Source organism: Nicotiana attenuata, unplaced genomic scaffold, assembly GCF_001879085.1.
Source record: "Nicotiana attenuata strain UT unplaced genomic scaffold, NIATTr2, whole genome shotgun sequence".
Taxonomy (NCBI): domain Eukaryota; kingdom Viridiplantae; phylum Streptophyta; class Magnoliopsida; order Solanales; family Solanaceae; genus Nicotiana; species Nicotiana attenuata.
Window position 1 is genome coordinate 432,313 of NW_017670503.1, and position 18,409 is coordinate 450,721.

Consider the following 18,409-nt stretch of genomic DNA (forward strand, 5'->3'; position numbering starts at 1 on the left):
ATTACTTTCACAGAGTGAAAGACTATTTTGAGAATCCTTATCATTCTCATTACCACAATGATGACGATTATAATTTCGTCTATTGCCACATCTACTTCCATTGATACATTCAAAGAAATAATTTTATCTTTTTTCAGACTTATCACATACTGCTATCACATTCTCTTAAGGGAATGAGAATGGAGCAAATTCAATGGGACGGATTTTTAATTCTTTGCCCACAATCATACATGAATTTGATCATGGCAAGGCATAAAAATTTTACCACTTTGGGTGGTTATAATTTCTTTCAAACTCCATTAGAGTTACAATCAAAATTTATCGTCTTTGCTTGTATTTAAAATCAAATTATAGTTTGTCAAGAATCTAAAAGAGAAAAATAAAGTAAGATACTTACCTTAAATCCAAAATTTAATCATGAAGGAAGTTCATGGAACAATTGACAATCATTATGCTCAATCCCAAAGCTTCTACTCAATTGGTTAGAGTCCCGTGCTGATAACGTGTTATAAAACAATAAAAGTAGAAGAACAATATTGCAGAGAAAAGTAGGGAGAGAGTAATTCTTATTGATTTTGGGATGAATTACAATAGAATAGAACCCTCTATTTATAGGGACAGGGTGACTTAGCCACCAAACAATGAACCCTAAAACCTCTCTCAATATAGACATTCACCATAAATACAATTCTATTTATAACATTTTGTTTTAAAAGATAATTACTCCTACAAATACCGGAATATATTTTATTAAAATACATTTTCCAAAGAGTAAGTCGCCTTTTTCCTTGGGCTACTTTCATTTATAGCACACTATTAAAAATATAATATAAAAGATTAGCATTAATTAATGATTAACAAATATGGCAGTAAAATATTTATACATATAGCAGATTTAATTCAATTCAAATCAGCAAGAATCAAGTTGTTTAAAAAGGCAATCCTAGTATTTAATATATTTCCCTATTGTTTCTCTCCATTCCATAACATGTTTTATGATTTCGTTAGAAACCAAGCCATTCCGTAACAGATTTTTTCCTTTCCATACATGGACCTTTTTATATAATGTAATGTAGCAAATTATACATCTTTATATTCTGATGAAATAAAATACATATATTTTATGAAACAATTATAATGTATGTTTGTGGTATATATACATTATAAATCATATATTTTTAGAAAAATTCATGTATATATGCATCTGTTGTTTATATACGTCTTTATATTTAAATATATATCATTGATCCATTCCATAACAAATTTTTTCCTTTTTATACATGGACCTTTTTATTCAACTTAATCCTAGCAAAATTATATATCTGTATATTCCAATGAAATAAAATACATATATTTTATGGAAAAAAAATAATGTAAGTTTGTGGTATATTATAAATCATGTGTTTTTTAGGAAAAATCATGTATATATGCATATGTTATTTATACAGTTATTTATATTTAAACATATATTATTAATATGCCATTTATATTTTGCACTAATATAATATGCATATTTGTATAAATTATCCGTATATTAATAGTATATGTGACATATTTATTTTCTTCTATATACATATTAGTGGCATGTTAATATTTTAGATTAAATTGTATGTAAGGTATATGCTAGCAATATACTTTAAATAATGTCAATATAATAATGTATTATGATGTGTGTATATATATAAGTTATATATGTGGTATAAATACATATTAATATATATATATATATATATATATATATATATATATATATATATATATATATATATATATAAGACATATTGATGAAATATTTACATTGTAAATTATCACAATATAATATACTTGAAATATATTAAAGATACATTTTGAGTTAAAATAAAATTGTACAGAAAAAAGTTTAAAACTCAAAAAAGAAAAAAATATTGAAATTTTCATTGTGCAGAGAAATTATTTTTGAGATATTCTGCTTTAGAATCTTGATATATTTGGGTAAGTGTTATTTATGGAAGAGAAAAAAGAAATTATGGAAGAGTGAGGGAAAAGGAAATGTACCTTAGTTAATGGAGTTATCAATGTGAAAGTGCTAAAAAATTAAAAAAAAAATGTGTTGTTTTTGAAATAAACAAAACTTACTATCATTTATGAGAATAGTTCTTAAAAAGGGACCAAGCATGTAAAAATCTCTTTTTCGTTTTAAATTTTAGAGTTTTTCCAGAATTATAAGTCTCCCAATAATCTTCCAAGAAAACGCGTTTTTCTCTCCTTACCTTAAACACCCTTCAAATGGTACAAATGAGAAGTCGTATAATTCTAGAACCGAAGTGAGTCAAGTAAATTCTTTTGTTTTCCTCCCCTTCATATTACACCCTAGACCAAGGGTACAATTTTCGTTCTAAGAATTTCGCATTTCCGTTCAACGGCTTAAGACCTTGAAAAACTTCGTAATATGCATCACGACCCACATGTATGGTCGAGTTTGGTATTCGTAAGATTCGGAGTTAAATTTAAAGAAGAAAAATAAATCTTATTTTTGAAGCTCAAATGGAAAGAGTTGACCGGGGAGTTGACTTTTGAGTAAACGACCCCGAAATGGATTGTTAACGATGTCAATAGCTTCGTATGGTAATCTTGGGCTTAGGCGTATGTCCGGAATTGGAGTTGGAAGTCCATAGGACATTTCGGCGCATTTTGGCGAAATAAGAAAGTTGACGTGTTCTAATTATATTATTTTATATGTGGAATAGGTCTATTATCATTATGGATACCAATTAGATATGAGAACAAGTGTACGAGGCTTACTATAAGATATATGGGGTCTAAGGAAGGCCCTAAGTCTAAGCCAAGTTGGAAAATTACATAATAGGATAAGATTTCAAATGAGTTCGCACAAGTCTCCACTTTGAACGAGCATATCTAAATATGTATAATGTTTTATGTGATGAACAACCTATCATATGAAAGGTCTTCGAGTCTAGTTTCCAACGCTTCAAATCGTTCGTCATTTGGACATTCCTACACAAAGTTATGATCAATTTACCAAAGGCTGAAAAAATGCGATCCTATGTCAAATCCGCGATCGCAAGCCTGTCGCATTTCTGACTTTGTGGTCGCATTTCTGTCGCAAACTGGGCCAGTGTAGCCCAGTTTTGGGCACCGATTTTGTGATGCATTATGCGGCCAGCATTCTTGTTTTGTGGTCCATTTTGCGATAGAAACCCTACTTCAGAGGGTTAATTTTTCTATTTTTATAACCCGACCCCATTTCAATATATAGGCTTGGGGTTCATTTTGGGGTCATTTCTTACTGATTTTAGAGAGAGAGGAGGGCATATTAGAGAGATAAGGAGGAGAAAAAAAACCTAGAGGCCTAAGAGCAAAATTCTTCCGCCGCAGTGACCAAAAAAGGGACCCCCATCGGATTTTTGGAGGCTTCTCTTTCGCATTTCCAAAGCTAGCTTTATCTTCTTAAAAGAAAACAAAAAAGGAAGGTTCCGTTTCCCATTTTTCTTTTGGATCTTCCTCTTGTGATTTTTGAAAGAAAACGCACATGAACAGTGCATTTGTGACCCCAAGACAGCACCCCCCATTTGCTTTCCTAAGACCATGTAGCAGACGTACATCATTTTCTTTTGTTGTTATTTCACCTTCGCTACTCTTTTTGGTGTTTTATCGAAGTTGTTAATCCATATCCAAGTTTCGAGCAGTGTGCTTGTCGTAGGCAGAAAAATATAAATAGACTGGGCATTTGTGCATAAAATCGGGGAGAAATGAATTTCGAGCAATGTTGGTTCATGTCAACCATTAAAATGCTGCTGATTTCGTTGATCTGTTGCTGTGCTCCAACTATCTTTGCCCGTTGGCTTAGATTTAGTCTTTACACCATTAGATTTGAAGCTTCAGACGAATTCGCGAGGCAAAGGATTGTTAGAATTTCGAATTGGTTGCAAAGCGAGGTAAGTGTTTAGTCTAACCTTAGCTTGAGGGATTAGGAGTTGAGTCTTATTTGTTATGTGCTAATTGTGAGTAAGACGTATAGACATGGTAACGAGTATCTATACGTTGGTGTCTAGCATGACCGTGAGTCTTATAATGTGAACTTCATGATTATGTTGAATAACCTATGCTTTAAAGATGATTTCTACTTGTTGTGGAAAGTGAATGAAGTAATTGTGATTCTTGAACATAGAGGAGCAATGGCTCAAGTTATATTATGAAAGCAAGTGGATTGATTGAACCCTTGGAGCGTTGGCTCAAATTACAATACAAATTGTGAAAGTTTATGAGATAATCACACACTTTGGAGCATTGGCTCAAGTGTTAGAGTGAGTTATGAAATGTAAGTGGAATAAAGAGAAAAAGAGGTATAAATTATTCCCTTGCCGGAAGTTGATATTATTGATTGTTGTTCCCTTGCCGGGAAGTTGATATTATTGATTGTTGTTCCCTTGCCGGGATTCTTATTTTAATCTTGTTTATCCCCTCGCCCCATTGTTTGTGATTGTTGTTTAGGTGAGGAAAAGTGATAAAGCACGAAGGGTGATGTCGTGCATTGTTGTTTGTGAGGAAAGAGTGTAAAGCACGAAGGGTGATGTCGTGTATGATTATGATGAGAAAATGTAAAGCACGATGGGTGATGCCGTGCTGCACGATGTACCATTCCGTGCCTATTATATTGATTTTGTGGTAAGGATGAGAGTAAAATCACGAAGGGTGATGCCGTGCACTTGTTACTTGATTTTATTTCGATGTTATAGATTCCCTTACCCTATTTGCATTGTGTTTGTTGCTTGGGTGAGGAAGAGTGTAAAGCACGAAGGGTGATGCCGTGTATTGTTTTAGTGAGAGAGTGTTAACGCACGAAGGGTGATGCCGTGCACTTTCTGTTTGCTGTGTTTACTTGTTATTAACAATTCAAATGTATTAACTATTTAGATCGTTTTACTGTCGTGATTCTTTGTGTTGGAATCCATAGTATTTACAATACCTCGCCTTTTTTTTTATATGTTCAATACTTCAAATCTCAACAATTGTTACATTTTTACCTTAATTGTTTTCTCAACTAAATTTTTCTTAAACCGTTTGAGGTTGTACTTTACTTAAAAAGGAATTTCTACTATGTTTTGATTTATTGATTTCTCGTATTAAAGGTAATGATTCATTAGATATTGTACTTTAATTGAAAAGGATATTTTCTTTATCAAATGATTTCTGAAAATGACTTCATCTCTTCTTGTTGATTTTTCTAATTGGGTTTGAAGTTGTACTCTACTTTATGTTAAGCGAATGAGGCTCCTTGAACATTCTTAATTGTATTGGTATAACCTATGAACTGAGTAATATGAGAATATTGTTGTGCTGATACTACACTTCTGTACATTTTTGTGTACAGATCTAGGTATTTGATCGATAGTAGCTGTTCGTTGCACTGGAGACTCGGGGTAAACCTGCTGCAGCCTTCGCGGTCCTCGGAGTCACCTTCGATTGTACTTATTTCCATATGTACCTTTTGTTCGGAACAGTGATGTATTTATTTTGAATAACTACTCTTAGAAAAGCTTATGACTTGTACTACCGGTTTTGGGAATGGTAAATTGTTTAGAGAAATTTCATTTTAAGTTAATAAATATCAATGTTATTTCAGCTAATGTCAGGCTTACCTAGTTTAGAGACTAGGTGCCATCACGACTCTTTCGGAGGGATTTTTGGGTCGTGACACACTATCCAAATTCAATTAAGGATTCAAACAAGAACGTCATTTATATATCATCAATTAAATTAGCAAAAACCATATTTCCATTAATTTCTTAATTTTGCTTGGAACTTATTCTTTACAAATGAACTGATTTAAGATAGTACCACTTCAATTGCATCACAATGCGTTACACTGTCAATCGTGATAGAAATACATTTAAAAGGGATACATTTATTTTACCAAAATTTATCTTTTCCTATTTTTCCTCTTCTATATCATGTCTCCCTCCACCACATTGAAAAAGTTGCAGTTGATTATCATAAGCCTCAAGACACACGGGAGGAAATTCCACATGGTATTATGCCTTTCTGAGCAAATATTATAGCAACATAGGCAACTTCTTTGTTTAAAATATGCTCCTACTACTTATCTTACAAGAGTTGAACTAACATCAGAAAGCACGTACACTATAACACTCTTTTCATAATAGCTGAACGAAAAACATATAATATGTTCTGTATTTTACGTTGATCCCTGGTCGATAGTATCAAAAGCACAAAAAACTACTCCTCACGGCCATTCAGAAGGTCTTTTGACTTCACGGAGTTTGACTGAGTTCTCAAAGCAATGGTAGAAACCATAATGAGGGAATCTCTCATACCATGTTTCTTCATTTATATGGGTGTCCCAGTGCTCCCCACTGCTGCTCTTTCCATACTTGTGCACCCATCCCGAACCATTGTGCCCCTCTCCCCAAGTGCGGTTCCAACGCTCTCCATTTTTGCCTGCCCACCATGTCTCCCCTTGCTTGACGCCATGTGCATTTAGATCAAAGTGCTCGTCCCATTTATCACCCCATTTCACCCAACCATCTCCCTCAAAGCGCTCAGCCCATTTATCTGTATACTTTGTGCTGCCGCCTTTCCCATCATACTTCTCACCCCACCTGCCAAATGGATTTGCACCATACTTGGTAAGGAATTAACATAACATGAAGCGGACTAAGTGATAACGAGAAAGCAGCTGTACCCTTGCAAGTACATATAAGCATCACAAAGTTCTTGAAGTTACCAATAAATGCATGCTCTGATTCTGCTTCTCTCATGGCCTATGATCAGTGCAATTAGGTTATGACAGCATTCAGGAAAAACTATCTCAGAGATGGCATGGTAGCTTACTAGGTTCAATACAAGAAATGTTAATAAAGTATACAAAGTCTATTCAAAATTGAGGGCTTCAAACATTTTAAACTTAGATCTATATTGGTTCATATTGATATGGTTTGTCTGAGAATCCATTAAAACCTTGAAAATAGAGCCCTCCAAACTTTATAGAAGAATATTATAGTAACCTCTGAATATGGAATAATCAGAAGATTTGGTTGTTCAAGAACAACAAAAGATGGCAGAGATATGCTTTCAGCTATCAAAAGCGCTACAAGTCCAAGAAGAAAGAAAAGGTAACTAGAGTGGTTTTCCAGAAATGTACAACACAATGCTAGTTACTGAGTGCACATGTGAGATAAGAGCTTAAGTTGAAAAATAGAATACATATATCTTAATACCTTTCATGCCAAACATGAGCATGACCGGCTTCAAGGGGTGTGTTTGGATCAATACTGCACCACTTATGAGCCCATTTCTCCGCTTGGCCGCCAGCACCATAGTGCTCCCACCATTTCTCCTGCCACTCCTCACCTTTCTTATTCATTCCCCACTTATCTGCAGTTTTCTCCATGTGGACAAGCCCACCACTCTACACAGAGCCACAATAAAGAGAAAATAAGAGAAGATACACAGCGTCTCAGACTAGGTAAAAGTATTTCCATAGTTTCTCAAATCCCAATCACAGGCCATCCTTTCAAGTTACAACCTATCTTCACTGGAGATATACAGCAGCACTGTGCTTTATCATTTAAAATGTTAATAATGGAAATTTCAAACAGAGATAGAGGACAGAAAGCAAGGAGAGAAAAATAGGAGCACAAAGTTCTTATAGAATGTTCAGTTCAACAGCACTAGCTACCCAGAGGAGGGGGAGGAACGTGTATGATGATGACCATAACCTCCTATGATTCCCAGACCAAAATAGCTAATTTCACCTTATCATGTCACATGATATGTTTCTAGCGCCTAATTTGGGTAGCTTCATTGAGAAGAAACCAGACGTTAATTAGACAAAAGGTATTGATAGATTTGAACCTTGTCTCACCAAAAGCATCTAAGAAGTTTTAAGAAAGAAGTTATGGACAAGAAATTTTATGTTGTCCTCTAACTCTTCACAGCAAGTTTCCTCTTATATCCTCCCCCTCCCCTTTCTCTTTTCATCTTCCTTGTTTTCACTTTTGTCTGGGAATAGAAAGCAGTCTTGCAGTTAGACTCATAAACTGTAGACCAATAGCTAGCACAAAAGAGAACTCATCATTATGACAAAGCACATGAAGTCTGACCTGCCACATTGATTCTTTCCAGAACTCATGCCACACATTTCCAGCAGCATCTCGTCCCGACTTCTCCGAACCTAGTTCCTTATGACCAAATTCATCAGCAGCTTCCCAATACTTGTCTTCCCATTCAACAGTTTTATCAGCACTAACGCCCCTGGTTAGCGTCCACTTGCAGACCACCCCATCAGGTCTTTGTTCAGTCCCCGTCTCCTTCCACCATCTTGATCCATCAGGATTGATTCCCTGGAATGATGCCTCGTTTTCCTGGCTAAGAGCATAAGCTGCTTCTGCTGCATTTGCGGAGAACAGAATGCCAAGTTCACGTTCCTCCTCCTGGTGAGGTATCTCAGGTGTTGAGCTGGAAGCATCCAAATTTTCAACCTCTAAATGTGATTGAAGAGGCGGAAGGGGAGGACTATGTTTGCTATCAACCATAGCACTCTGAAATGGGATAGATAGAAAATCTGGAGATCGTTCTTTCTCTATCACAGGGTTTAGTGGGTCTGGAGTCAGAGACCCATCTGATTTCATCTGAATGTCATCAGAAGAACTATCTGAAGGAGGTGTCCAGGACCAGAAGCTTGGACCTGGTGTTCCCATAATTGTTCCTGATTTAGGCACAATGGAGATGACATTCTGCGGTCCTGATCAAGTACAAATATCACATGACTGAGCCACCATGTAATAGCAATGGAGTAAAAGATTGGAACAAGTAATATCACATTTCTCTGTGAAGTATGAGCAATCAAGTAATATCATATTTCCTAAAATTGTGAAGTACTACATCACCACACATAAGAAAACATTACGGCTTAAACTGTATAATAAAATCTTGGAGAGCGAGGCAGCTCCATTCTATCCAAAATTGAGATCGAAGCTATTAGAAGGACTACAACTATGTTGCAGAAAGACGAATCTCATAACAGGTTTGTAATAGCAAAGTGTGCAGCAAATGAGATTAGGGATTCCCTTTGAACCCATTAAAGGCCATATTCTTGAAAAGAAAAAGGTGTTGTTTTCGTTCAGCACCGGGAAGGGAGAAAATAAGGAAAAAGGGTAGTAGAAGCAGAAAGGATTCTATTATTTCATTTTATTTGTCCAGTTAAAAATAGCTTTTAAATTTACAAGAACGAGGGACAAAAACTTAGGCATTAAAAGAAGAAAAGCTTAAGCACAGTTACATAGAACCAAAAGTTTCTTGAATCATGTAAGCGCTGAAATATCATCAGTATCGTTGTTGGATATCCAACCAACAGAACATAGCAATAGAGTCAAAAGAAGAAATGACAACTCCACCTATCGAGTAAAACACTATCAATTTCTAAATACTAACTTCATGAATGCAACAGAATGTGAGAAATTAATACAATTTCAAATTCGAATTTGAAAATTAGAATGGACATTAAAACATCAAGCTAGCATGTGCAAAAATGACTCCTCAGAGGAACTATTTTGAATGCATAATCAACTGCCTTGCAACCAATCCAAGGTTAAGATAATCTATGCAACTAATAAATAGACGTCCCAGAATGGAAGATAAAACTTCCTCCACTCTTAGAAAGAGAAATATATTTCTTAGAACGGACACCCATTCTGCTACTAACAAGAAGTTAAGAATTTTTGTACATGTGGCAAGGAGTAAAATATATATCAAAGAAAGTTGTGAATAGGAAAAATAAAAGATAATGAGTTTTACCTTGTTGTTGATTTTCCTCAGCTCCACCACCATTAGCTTTCAATTCAACCGAAATGCTATCCTTCTTTGGCACAGGATTCTCCTGAAGCAATGCCCTGGCAGCAGCAATGGCAGCAGCAGCACGATCAACTACCTGCATTCTTTGAATTCTATCTCTTTCCTCGGATGAAACTTCAAGAATCTTGTTGAATTCATTGCTCTTCTTCTCCAACACCTCTGGGTTTTCTTCTTTCACTTCTTCTTCTTCATCAGCAGCAGTGTTCTCAGCTATTTTTTGAAACTCAATAGATTTCCTCTCACGATCCACTGCTTTCTTCCACATATCCAAATATGAATCTTTGCCATCATCTGACACCTTGATTCTTGAACTCTTCCTTCTTCTTTGGTTTAATTTCCAATGGCTTTGTAATTTTTTGGTGGAAATGGTAAATGGGTATTCTAGTTTGGGTTCATTGGGAGGTGGAATGGAGGCGCGTGCGACGGCGCGTGAGTATGTTGTGGGGAAATGCGTCGCCATTGGATTGGAGAGTGTCAAGCTCGGTAAGCAGAGCAAAGAGCGATGGATATTTTTGAATGTGATAAGAAGTAATTTTGTATTTTATTATATTTGTGTGGTTTTCGGGATTTTCAACTATTTATAGCTTTCTTTTAGTATTATTCTTTTTGAAAAGATTAAAAAAAGTTTTCTTGAAATTGAAGGAAGGTTGTGATGCTGTCTCCTTTAGCTTGGTAATGTGTAAAGGGAGCCGAGGTGCCACATTTACAGTGACGCAGGTAAAAACAGTAGAATAATAGTATATGAGTTTGGTATAATTCATTTGTTTCGACTAAAATAGTGTATACGTGTTTAAAAAAATCGCAAAATATGAATAGAATGTAAATTTCAAAACCAGTTTTTGAGTTCAAATACTTGTTCCGTACCAAAAAAAATCCACAGCAAAAAGAAAAGATTCAAAATACCTTGAGATATGGCTAGCATTGAATGGTTGTATAAGGTTTAAAACATTTTTTCTTTTCTTTTTGGTTTTATAATGTGACGACCCAAAGGGTCATCACCGGACTTCCTCCAATCTCCGTGCTTTCGAGGCCTTGAAAACCTCGCTTTTAGTTGCCTCGATTTGCGTGCGCAGTCCGGCCGCGAAGCCGGGAAGCGTTTATGTTGGAATATGTGAACTTTGTGAAAAATTTGAAGAATTTTGATATTAATATTGCTAAAGTTGACTTTGGTCAACATTTTTGATAAACGGATCCGGACCCGTGATTTGGCGGTCTCGGAGGGTCCGTAGAAAAATATGAGACTCGGGCATATGCCCGGAGTCGAATTTCGAGGTCGAGAGCCCGAGAAATGAATTTTTCTATGAAATTGTCTTTCTGAAATTTTTAAGGAAAATAGAAATGAAAATTGATTAAAAGACTATGGTATCGGGCTCGTATTTTGGTTCCGACACCCGGTACAAGTCTTAAATATGTGTTATGCGCTTTCTGTAAAGTTTGGTCGAAATCGGACGTCATTTGACGTGTTTCAGACCTAAATATCTAAAGTTAGAAGTTTAAGAAGTTTGAAATGAAAATGATGATTTTGAGGCTTGATTCATGGATTTTGATGTTATTTAGGCGATTTGATCGCACGGTTAAGTTCGTAGGATGTTATTGAGTTAGTACATGTGTTGGGTTTAAGGAGCCCCGAGGGCTCGGGGTGTGATTTCCGGATGTATTTTTGGGGATGGTTTTAGCCTTAGGAATGCTGCAGAAAACTGTTGTTGCTGGTGTCTGCGATCGCATACATTCTTCTGCTATCGCGTAGGGTTAATTGATCAGGCCCATTTTCTGTTCTATGCGATCGCATGAACTCCTCTGCGATCGCGTACCTTAGCCCCTTCATTCTTTGCGATCGCATTAAGCTTCCGCGATCGCGTTTCATTAAACCAACCCCGGTATGCATAGCCCTTTTCTTCTATGCGTTCGCATGACCCATTCTGCGATCGCAGTGGTCAATTTTCCCTTCCCCTATGCGATCGCAAGCCTCCTTCTGCGATCGCATAGAGTAAATACGCCCAGTTATATTTTTATGTCCAGAACAGTAGCAGCACGGGATTTCTCATTTTTTTCACACGAGCTCTTCTCTTAAACCCTCCATAGACGAAATTCAAGCTCTCCTTCCTCCATAACTCTTTGGGTAACTAATCTTAACATCATTCCCTCATTATTTCTTCATCTAATTACTAATTTCCTAGCCCTAAATCATGAAATCAAAGTAGAAATTAAGGGTTTTGGGTAGAGTTAGGTTTTTGGGAATTTTGGGTGATTCAACCTCAATTTGGGGTCGAATCTTGAAATAAATTATATATTTGAACTCGTGGGGTTATGGGCGATTGGGTTTTGGTCCGAGCCTCGTGTTTGGACCATGTGGGACCGGTGTCGAATTTTGGTGTTTTGGAAGAATGATAGGAATTTCATTTCTAGGCTATGGGATTATGTTTTGAGCCCTTATTGATATTATTGAACTAATTATGCCTAGATATCATTGTTTCGGAGTTGGATTGTAGAGGAAAGGCGGTATTAGAGAGTTGGTTGCTATTTTTGGACCGAGGTAAGTGTTTGTTCTAACTTTGGCTTGAGGGAATAGGATTAGGATGTTATTTGCTACTTGCTAAATGTGGAGTACGGTGCATAGGCATGGTGACGGTTATCTATGCACCGGAGTCTAGCATGACCGTGAGTCTTAATTGCTTTTAATTCGAATGATGTGACACAACCTTCTTGTTTAATTGATAAATTTCATATAATGTGAACGGTTGAGGAAGAATTGTGATTGGTATATTTTGGAGCGTTGGCTCGAACAAGAATGTGATAGTTGAGAAAGAAGTGATTTAAAATAGGATGTGTTGTGATTATTCCCTTGCCGGGACGTGTAGACTATTATTATGTACTCTCCCTTGCCGGGATATTTGGGCTGTTAGTTGTACCCTTGCCGGGTTAAAGTGTTATGTTGTCGAATTCCCCTAATGGGGCCTTCTTTACAAAGCCAGATATTTTGAACTATGATATGGGATCATGTGGCACGCCGTCCACTTATGTATATATATATATATTATGAAATGGGATCGTGTGGCACGCCGTCCACTTATGAATTAAGAAATGGGATCGTGTGGCGCGCCGACCACTTATATATGAGCTATGGTATTGAGATAGTTTCGTTGTTATATCCGTTGATCTGTTTTCGCTGTATTTTTTTCCCGAGCATGCCCCCTTCCCCTTTTTAGTTGATATTCTCTGTTGTTATTTCTGTTGCCTTTGTATATACATATCTGCACAGGTTTTTTTTGGTAGGTCCTGTCTAGCCTCGTCACTACTTCGCCGGGGTTAGGCCAGGCACTTACCAGCACATGGGGTCGGTTGTGCTGATGCTACACTTCTGTGCTTTTTGCACAGATCATAGTACCGGAGAAGGAGCCTTTGGTCTGCAGTAGGAGCGTTGGGAGCTTACTTCAGTCCGGAGATTTCCAAGGTAGCTTGCTGGCGTCCGCATGGCCCGGAGTCTCTCGTATCTCTGTCTTTCGTTTGATTTCCCTTGTATCGGATCAGACAGTACTGTATTCTTATTCAGAGTTTGTTTTTAGCATTTAGTAGAAGTTCGTGAGTTAGTGACACCAGATCTGGGTAGAGGTGTATTTGAATTTCCGCACTTGGTTTCAGTTATTTACGTATCGAGACTTCCGCTTTTATATTAATTGCCTCGTTCTTCTTTATACTGTTAATGATGTTGAGAGAAATGTTAACTAATTGGCTTTCCTAGCTCCTATTAGTAGGTGCCATCACGACTCCTGAGGGTGGGAAATCCGGGTCGTGACAAGTTGGTATCAGAGCACTAGGTTACATAGGTCTCACAACTCACGGACAACCTCGGTAGAGTCTGAGGGATCGGTACGGAGACGTCTGTATTTATCCCCCAGAGGCTACGGAGTTAGGAAAAGTTTCACTTTTGTTCTTTCCTGTCTTGCGATTCTGTTTTCTCAAATACTGATTGTCTTTCTACTCTGTTCTTTCACAGATGGCGAGAACACATGCTTCCTCTTCTACCACGCAGGCAGTTCGAGCGCCTCCAGCAGGGCTCTATGACAGTCACACAGTATGAGACTCGGTTCATTGATCTGGCATGCTATGCTGTTGTTATACTCCCCACCGAGAGAGAGAGAGGGTGCGGAGGTTTATTGATGGATTGATTCAGCCGATACGTCTCCAGATGGCTATGGGAGCTGGTAGTGAGATTTCTTTTCAGGAGGCGGCCAATGCGGCCCGTAGAGTTGAGATGGCTCTTGCACGGGGAGGTGGTTATGGGTCAGACAAGAGACCCCGTCATGCAGGTAAATTCATGGTGCCTCGTCTGGAGGTGGGGATTCTTATGGTAGAGGCCATAGAGGTGGAGGTAGAGATCATAGAGGTGGAGCTCGGACCGCCAGAGGTAGAGGCCAGCCAGCAGTCGATCGTCCCAGAGATATGGTGCAGTGAGGTGGGGCCCAGCCCCGGTGCTATGCTTTGCCAGCCAGGCCAGAGGTTGAGTCTTCAGATGCTGTTATTACAGGTACTATTCTGGTCTGTGATAGGGATGCTTCAGTGCTATTTGACCCTGGGTCTACGTATTCATATGTGTCGTCCTATTTTTCACCCTACCTGTCTATGCCTAGTGATGCTTTGGGTATTCCTGTTTATGTATCTACACCGGTGGGCGATTCTATAGTGGTGGACCGAGTTCATCGTTCCTGTGTGGTAGTATTTGAGGGTCTTGAGACCCGTGTTGATTTATTGCTCTTAGATATGGTGGATTTCGACGTCATATTAGGGATGGATTGGTTGTCCCCGTATCATGCCATCTTGGATTGTCACGCCAAGACTGTGACCTTGGCTTTGCCAGATTTACCCCGATTGGATTGGAGAGGGACCCCAGGTCATGCCACTCGCAGTGTTATCTCATATGTGAAGGCTCGACGCATGGTCGAGAAGGGGTGTCTAGCTTATCTGGCGTATGTTCGCGATTCCAGCACAGAGGTTCCTTCTATTGATTCTATTCCTATTGTTCGGGAGTTCCCCGAGGTTTTTCCTTCAGACCTGTCGGGTATGCCGCCCGACAGGGATATTGATTTCTGTATTGATCTGGCCCCAGGCACGCAGCCCATTTCTATTCCGCCGTATCGCATGGCCCCGCCAGAGTTGAAGGAGTTAAAGGGCCAGTTGCAAGATTTGCTAGGGAAGGATTTCATCAGGCCTAGTGTTTCTCCTTGGGGTGCGCCAGTGTTATTTGTGAAGAAAAAGGATGGATCGATGAGGATGTGCATTGATTACCGGCAATTGAACAAGGTGACGATAAAGAACAAGTATCCACTGCCGAGGATTGATGATTTGTTTGACCAGCTTCAGGGTGCAAAAGTGTTTTCAAAGATAGACTTGAGATCTGGCTACCACCAGCTGAGGATTAGGGCATCCGATGTCCCTAAGACAGCATTCCGCACTCGGTACGGGCATTATGAGTTCCTGGTCATGTCGTTTGGGTTGACCAATGCCCCAGCAGCATTCATGGAGTTGATGAACCGAGTGTTCAGGCCGTATTTGGACATGTTCGTGATAGTCTTTATTGATGATATTCTGGTGTACTCCCGCAGCCAGGAGGAGCACGAGCAGCACCTCAGAGTGGTTCTTCAGACTCTGAAGGATAGTCAGTTGTATGCGAAGTTCTCGAAGTGCGAGTTCTGGTTGAGTTCGGTTGCATTTCTGGGTCATGTTGTATCAGCAGAGGGTATTCAGGTGGACCCGAAGAAGATTGAGGCAGTCAAGAATTGGCCTCGACCAGCATCAGCTACAGAGATTCGGAGTTTCTTGGGGTTAGCAGGTTACTACCGCCGGTTCGTGGAGGGGTTTTCATCTATTGCAGCCCCGATGACCAGATTGACCCAGAAGGGTGCCCAGTTCAGATGGTCGGACGAGTGTGAGGCGAGCTTTCAGAAGCTCAAGACAGCTCTGACTACGGCACCGATATTGGTTTTGCCCACAGGTTCAGGGCCTTATACAGTCTATTGTGATGCTTCCCGTATTGGGCTTGGTGCAGTATTGATGCAGGATGGCAGAGTCATTGCTTATGCTTCGAGGCAGTTGAAGATCCACGAGAAGAATTACCCGGTTCATGATCTCGAGTTGGCAGCCATTGTTCATGCTTTGAAGATTTGGAGGCATTACCTATATGGTGTGACGTGTGAGGTGTACACGGATCACAAGAGTCTGCAATACTTGTTCAAGCAGAAGGAGTTGAACTTGAGGCAGCGGAGGTGGTTGGAGCTATTGAAGGAATATGATGTTACTATTTTGTACCACCCGGGGAGAGCCAATGTGGTAGCCGATGCATTGAGTAGGAAGTCCGCCAGCATGGGTAGTCTTGCTTATGTTCCGGTCAGCCAGAGACCGCTTGCTTTGGATATTCAGGCCCTGGCCAATCGATTTCTGAGGTTGGACATTTCTGAGCCTAGCAGAGTGTTAGCTTGTACGGTCGCTCGTTCTTCATTATTGGAGCGTATCCGTGATCGGCAGTTTGATGATCCCCATTTGTGTGTCCTGAGAGACATGGTGCAGCGTGGAGGTGCCACAAAGGTGGCCTTAGATGATGATGGTGTTTTGAGGTTGCAGGGGCGAGTTTGTGTGCCCAATATCGATAGGATTCGAGATGATCTTAGCGGAGGCCCATAGTTCTCGGTATTCTATTCACCCGGGCGCCGCGAAGATGTATCAGGACTTGCGGCAGCTTTATTGGTGCCGTAGGATGAAGAAAGATATTGTTGCATATGTGGCTCGATGTCTGAACTATCAGCAGGTTAAGTATGAGCATCAGAGGCCTGCTGGTTTGTTTCAGAGGATTGAGCTTCCCAAGTGGAAGTGGGAGAGGATTACCATGGATTTCGTTACTGGACTTCTGATGACTCGGAAGAAGTTTGATGCCATTTGGGTCATTGTTGATAGGCTGACCAAGTCAGCGCATTTTATTCCTGTTGCAGCCACTTATTCATCGGAGAGGTTAGCTGAGATCTACATCCGAGAGATTGTTTGCCTTCATGGGGTGCCGGTATCTATTATTTCGGATCGGGGTACGCAGTTTACCTTGCGCTTCTGGAGAGCAGTTTAGCAGGAGTGGGGCACCCATGTTCAGTTGAGCACAGCGTTCCATCCTCAGACGGACGGCCAGTCCGAGAGGACTATTCAGATATTGGAGGATATGCTCCGAGCCTGTGTCATTGATTGCGGAGGCTCGTGGGACTAGTTCTTACCTTAGCGGAATTTACCTACAACAACAACTACCAATCCAGCATTCAGATGACTCCATATGAGGCGTTGTATGGTAGGCGATGTCGTTCTCCAGTCGGATGGTTTGAGCCGGGGGAGGCTCGGTTATTGGGTACAGATTTAGTTCAGGAGGCCTTGGACAAGGTCAAGATCATTCAGGATAGGCTTCGTTCGGCTCAGTCACGGCAAAAGAGTTATGCGGATCGTAAGGTTCGAGATGTAGCTTTCATGGTTGGTGAGCGGGTCTTGCTCCGAGTGTCGCTTATGAAGGGCGTGATGAGATTTGGAAAGAAGGGCAAGCTTAGCCCTAGGTTCATTGGCCCATTCGAGATTCTCGATCGAGTGGGAGAGGTGGCTTACAGACTTGCCTTCCCACCCAGCTTGTCAGCCGTTCATCCAGTGTTTCATGTGTCCATGCTTCGGAGGTATCACGACGATCCAGCCTACGTGTTAGATTTCAGCACTATCCAGTTGGACAAGGATCTGTCTTACGAGGAGGAGACGGTAGCTATTCTAGACCGGCAGGTTCGACAGTTGAGGTCGAAGAGTTTTCCTTCAGTGCGTGTCCAGTGGAGAGGTCAGCCTCCTGAGGTATCGACCTGGGAGACCGAGTCTGATATGCGGAGCCGTTATACTCATCTATTTCCCGACTCAGGTACTTCTTTCTTTTGTCCGTTCGAGGACGAACGGTTGTTTTAGAGGTGGAGAATGTGACGACCCAAAGGGTCATCACCGGATTTCCCTCTTTTTCCGTGCTTCCGAGGCCTTGAAAACCTCATTTTTGCTTGCCTCGATTTGCGTGCGCAGTCCGGGCGCGTAGCCGGAAAGCTTATATGTTAAATTCTGTGAAAAATTTCAAAATGTGGCTTTAAAATGATTAAAGTTGACTTTGGTCAACATTTTTGGTAAACGGACCCGGACCCGTGATTTGGCGGTCCCGGAGGGTCCGTAGAAAAATATGAGACTCGGGCATATGCTCGGAGTCGAATTTCGAGGTCGAGAGCCCGAGAAATGAATTTTTCTGTGAAATTATTTTTCTGAAATTATTAAGGAAAATAAAAATGAAAATTGATTAAAAGACTATGGTATCGGGCTCGTATTTTGGTTCCGACGCCCGGTACAAGTCTTAAATATGTGTTAAGCGCTTTCTGTAAAGTTTGGTCGAAATCGAAAGTCATTTGACGTGTTTCGGACCTAAATATCTAAAATTTGAAGTTATGAAGTTTGAAATGAAAATGATGATCTTGAGGCTTGATTGAATAATTTTTGA

The 18,409-nt window shown here is 39.7% G+C and overlaps 1 protein-coding gene and 1 long non-coding RNA gene across 2 annotated transcripts; one reads left to right on the forward strand and one right to left on the reverse strand.

The window, feature by feature from the left end:
- The first annotated feature begins 3,281 nt into the window (after positions 1-3,281).
- LOC109240312 lies at positions 3,282-5,597 on the forward strand. Its single transcript, XR_002070047.1, has 2 exons — positions 3,282-3,935; positions 5,372-5,597. It is a non-coding gene; the product is annotated as an uncharacterized LOC109240312 (long non-coding RNA).
- Positions 5,598-6,008: 411 nt separating this feature from the next.
- LOC109240313 lies at positions 6,009-10,429 on the reverse strand. The gene is made up of 4 exons (XM_019406935.1): positions 9,817-10,429; positions 8,124-8,764; positions 7,239-7,429; positions 6,009-6,620 (listed from the first exon to the last, which is right to left on the reverse strand). Exons 1-4 carry the CDS (start codon positions 10,331-10,333, stop codon positions 6,245-6,247), a joined length of 1,725 nt encoding a protein of 574 aa, XP_019262480.1. The 5' UTR covers positions 10,334-10,429; the 3' UTR covers positions 6,009-6,244.
- Positions 10,430-18,409: the final 7,980 nt, after the last annotated feature.

Excerpts from the sequence above, each read along its gene's own strand:
- LOC109240313 (XM_019406935.1), bottom strand. The coding sequence starts at position 10,333 with ATGGCGACGCATTTCCCCACAACATACTCACGCGCCGTCGCACGCGCC. Across the intron at positions 8,765-9,816 it reads TGAGGAAAATCAACAACAAG|GACCGCAGAATGTCATCTCC; the intron begins GTAAAACTCATT and ends GTACTTGATCAG. Across the intron at positions 6,621-7,238 it reads GCTCATGTTTGGCATGAAAG|GTGGGGTGAGAAGTATGATG; the intron begins GTATTAAGATAT and ends TCCATTTGGCAG.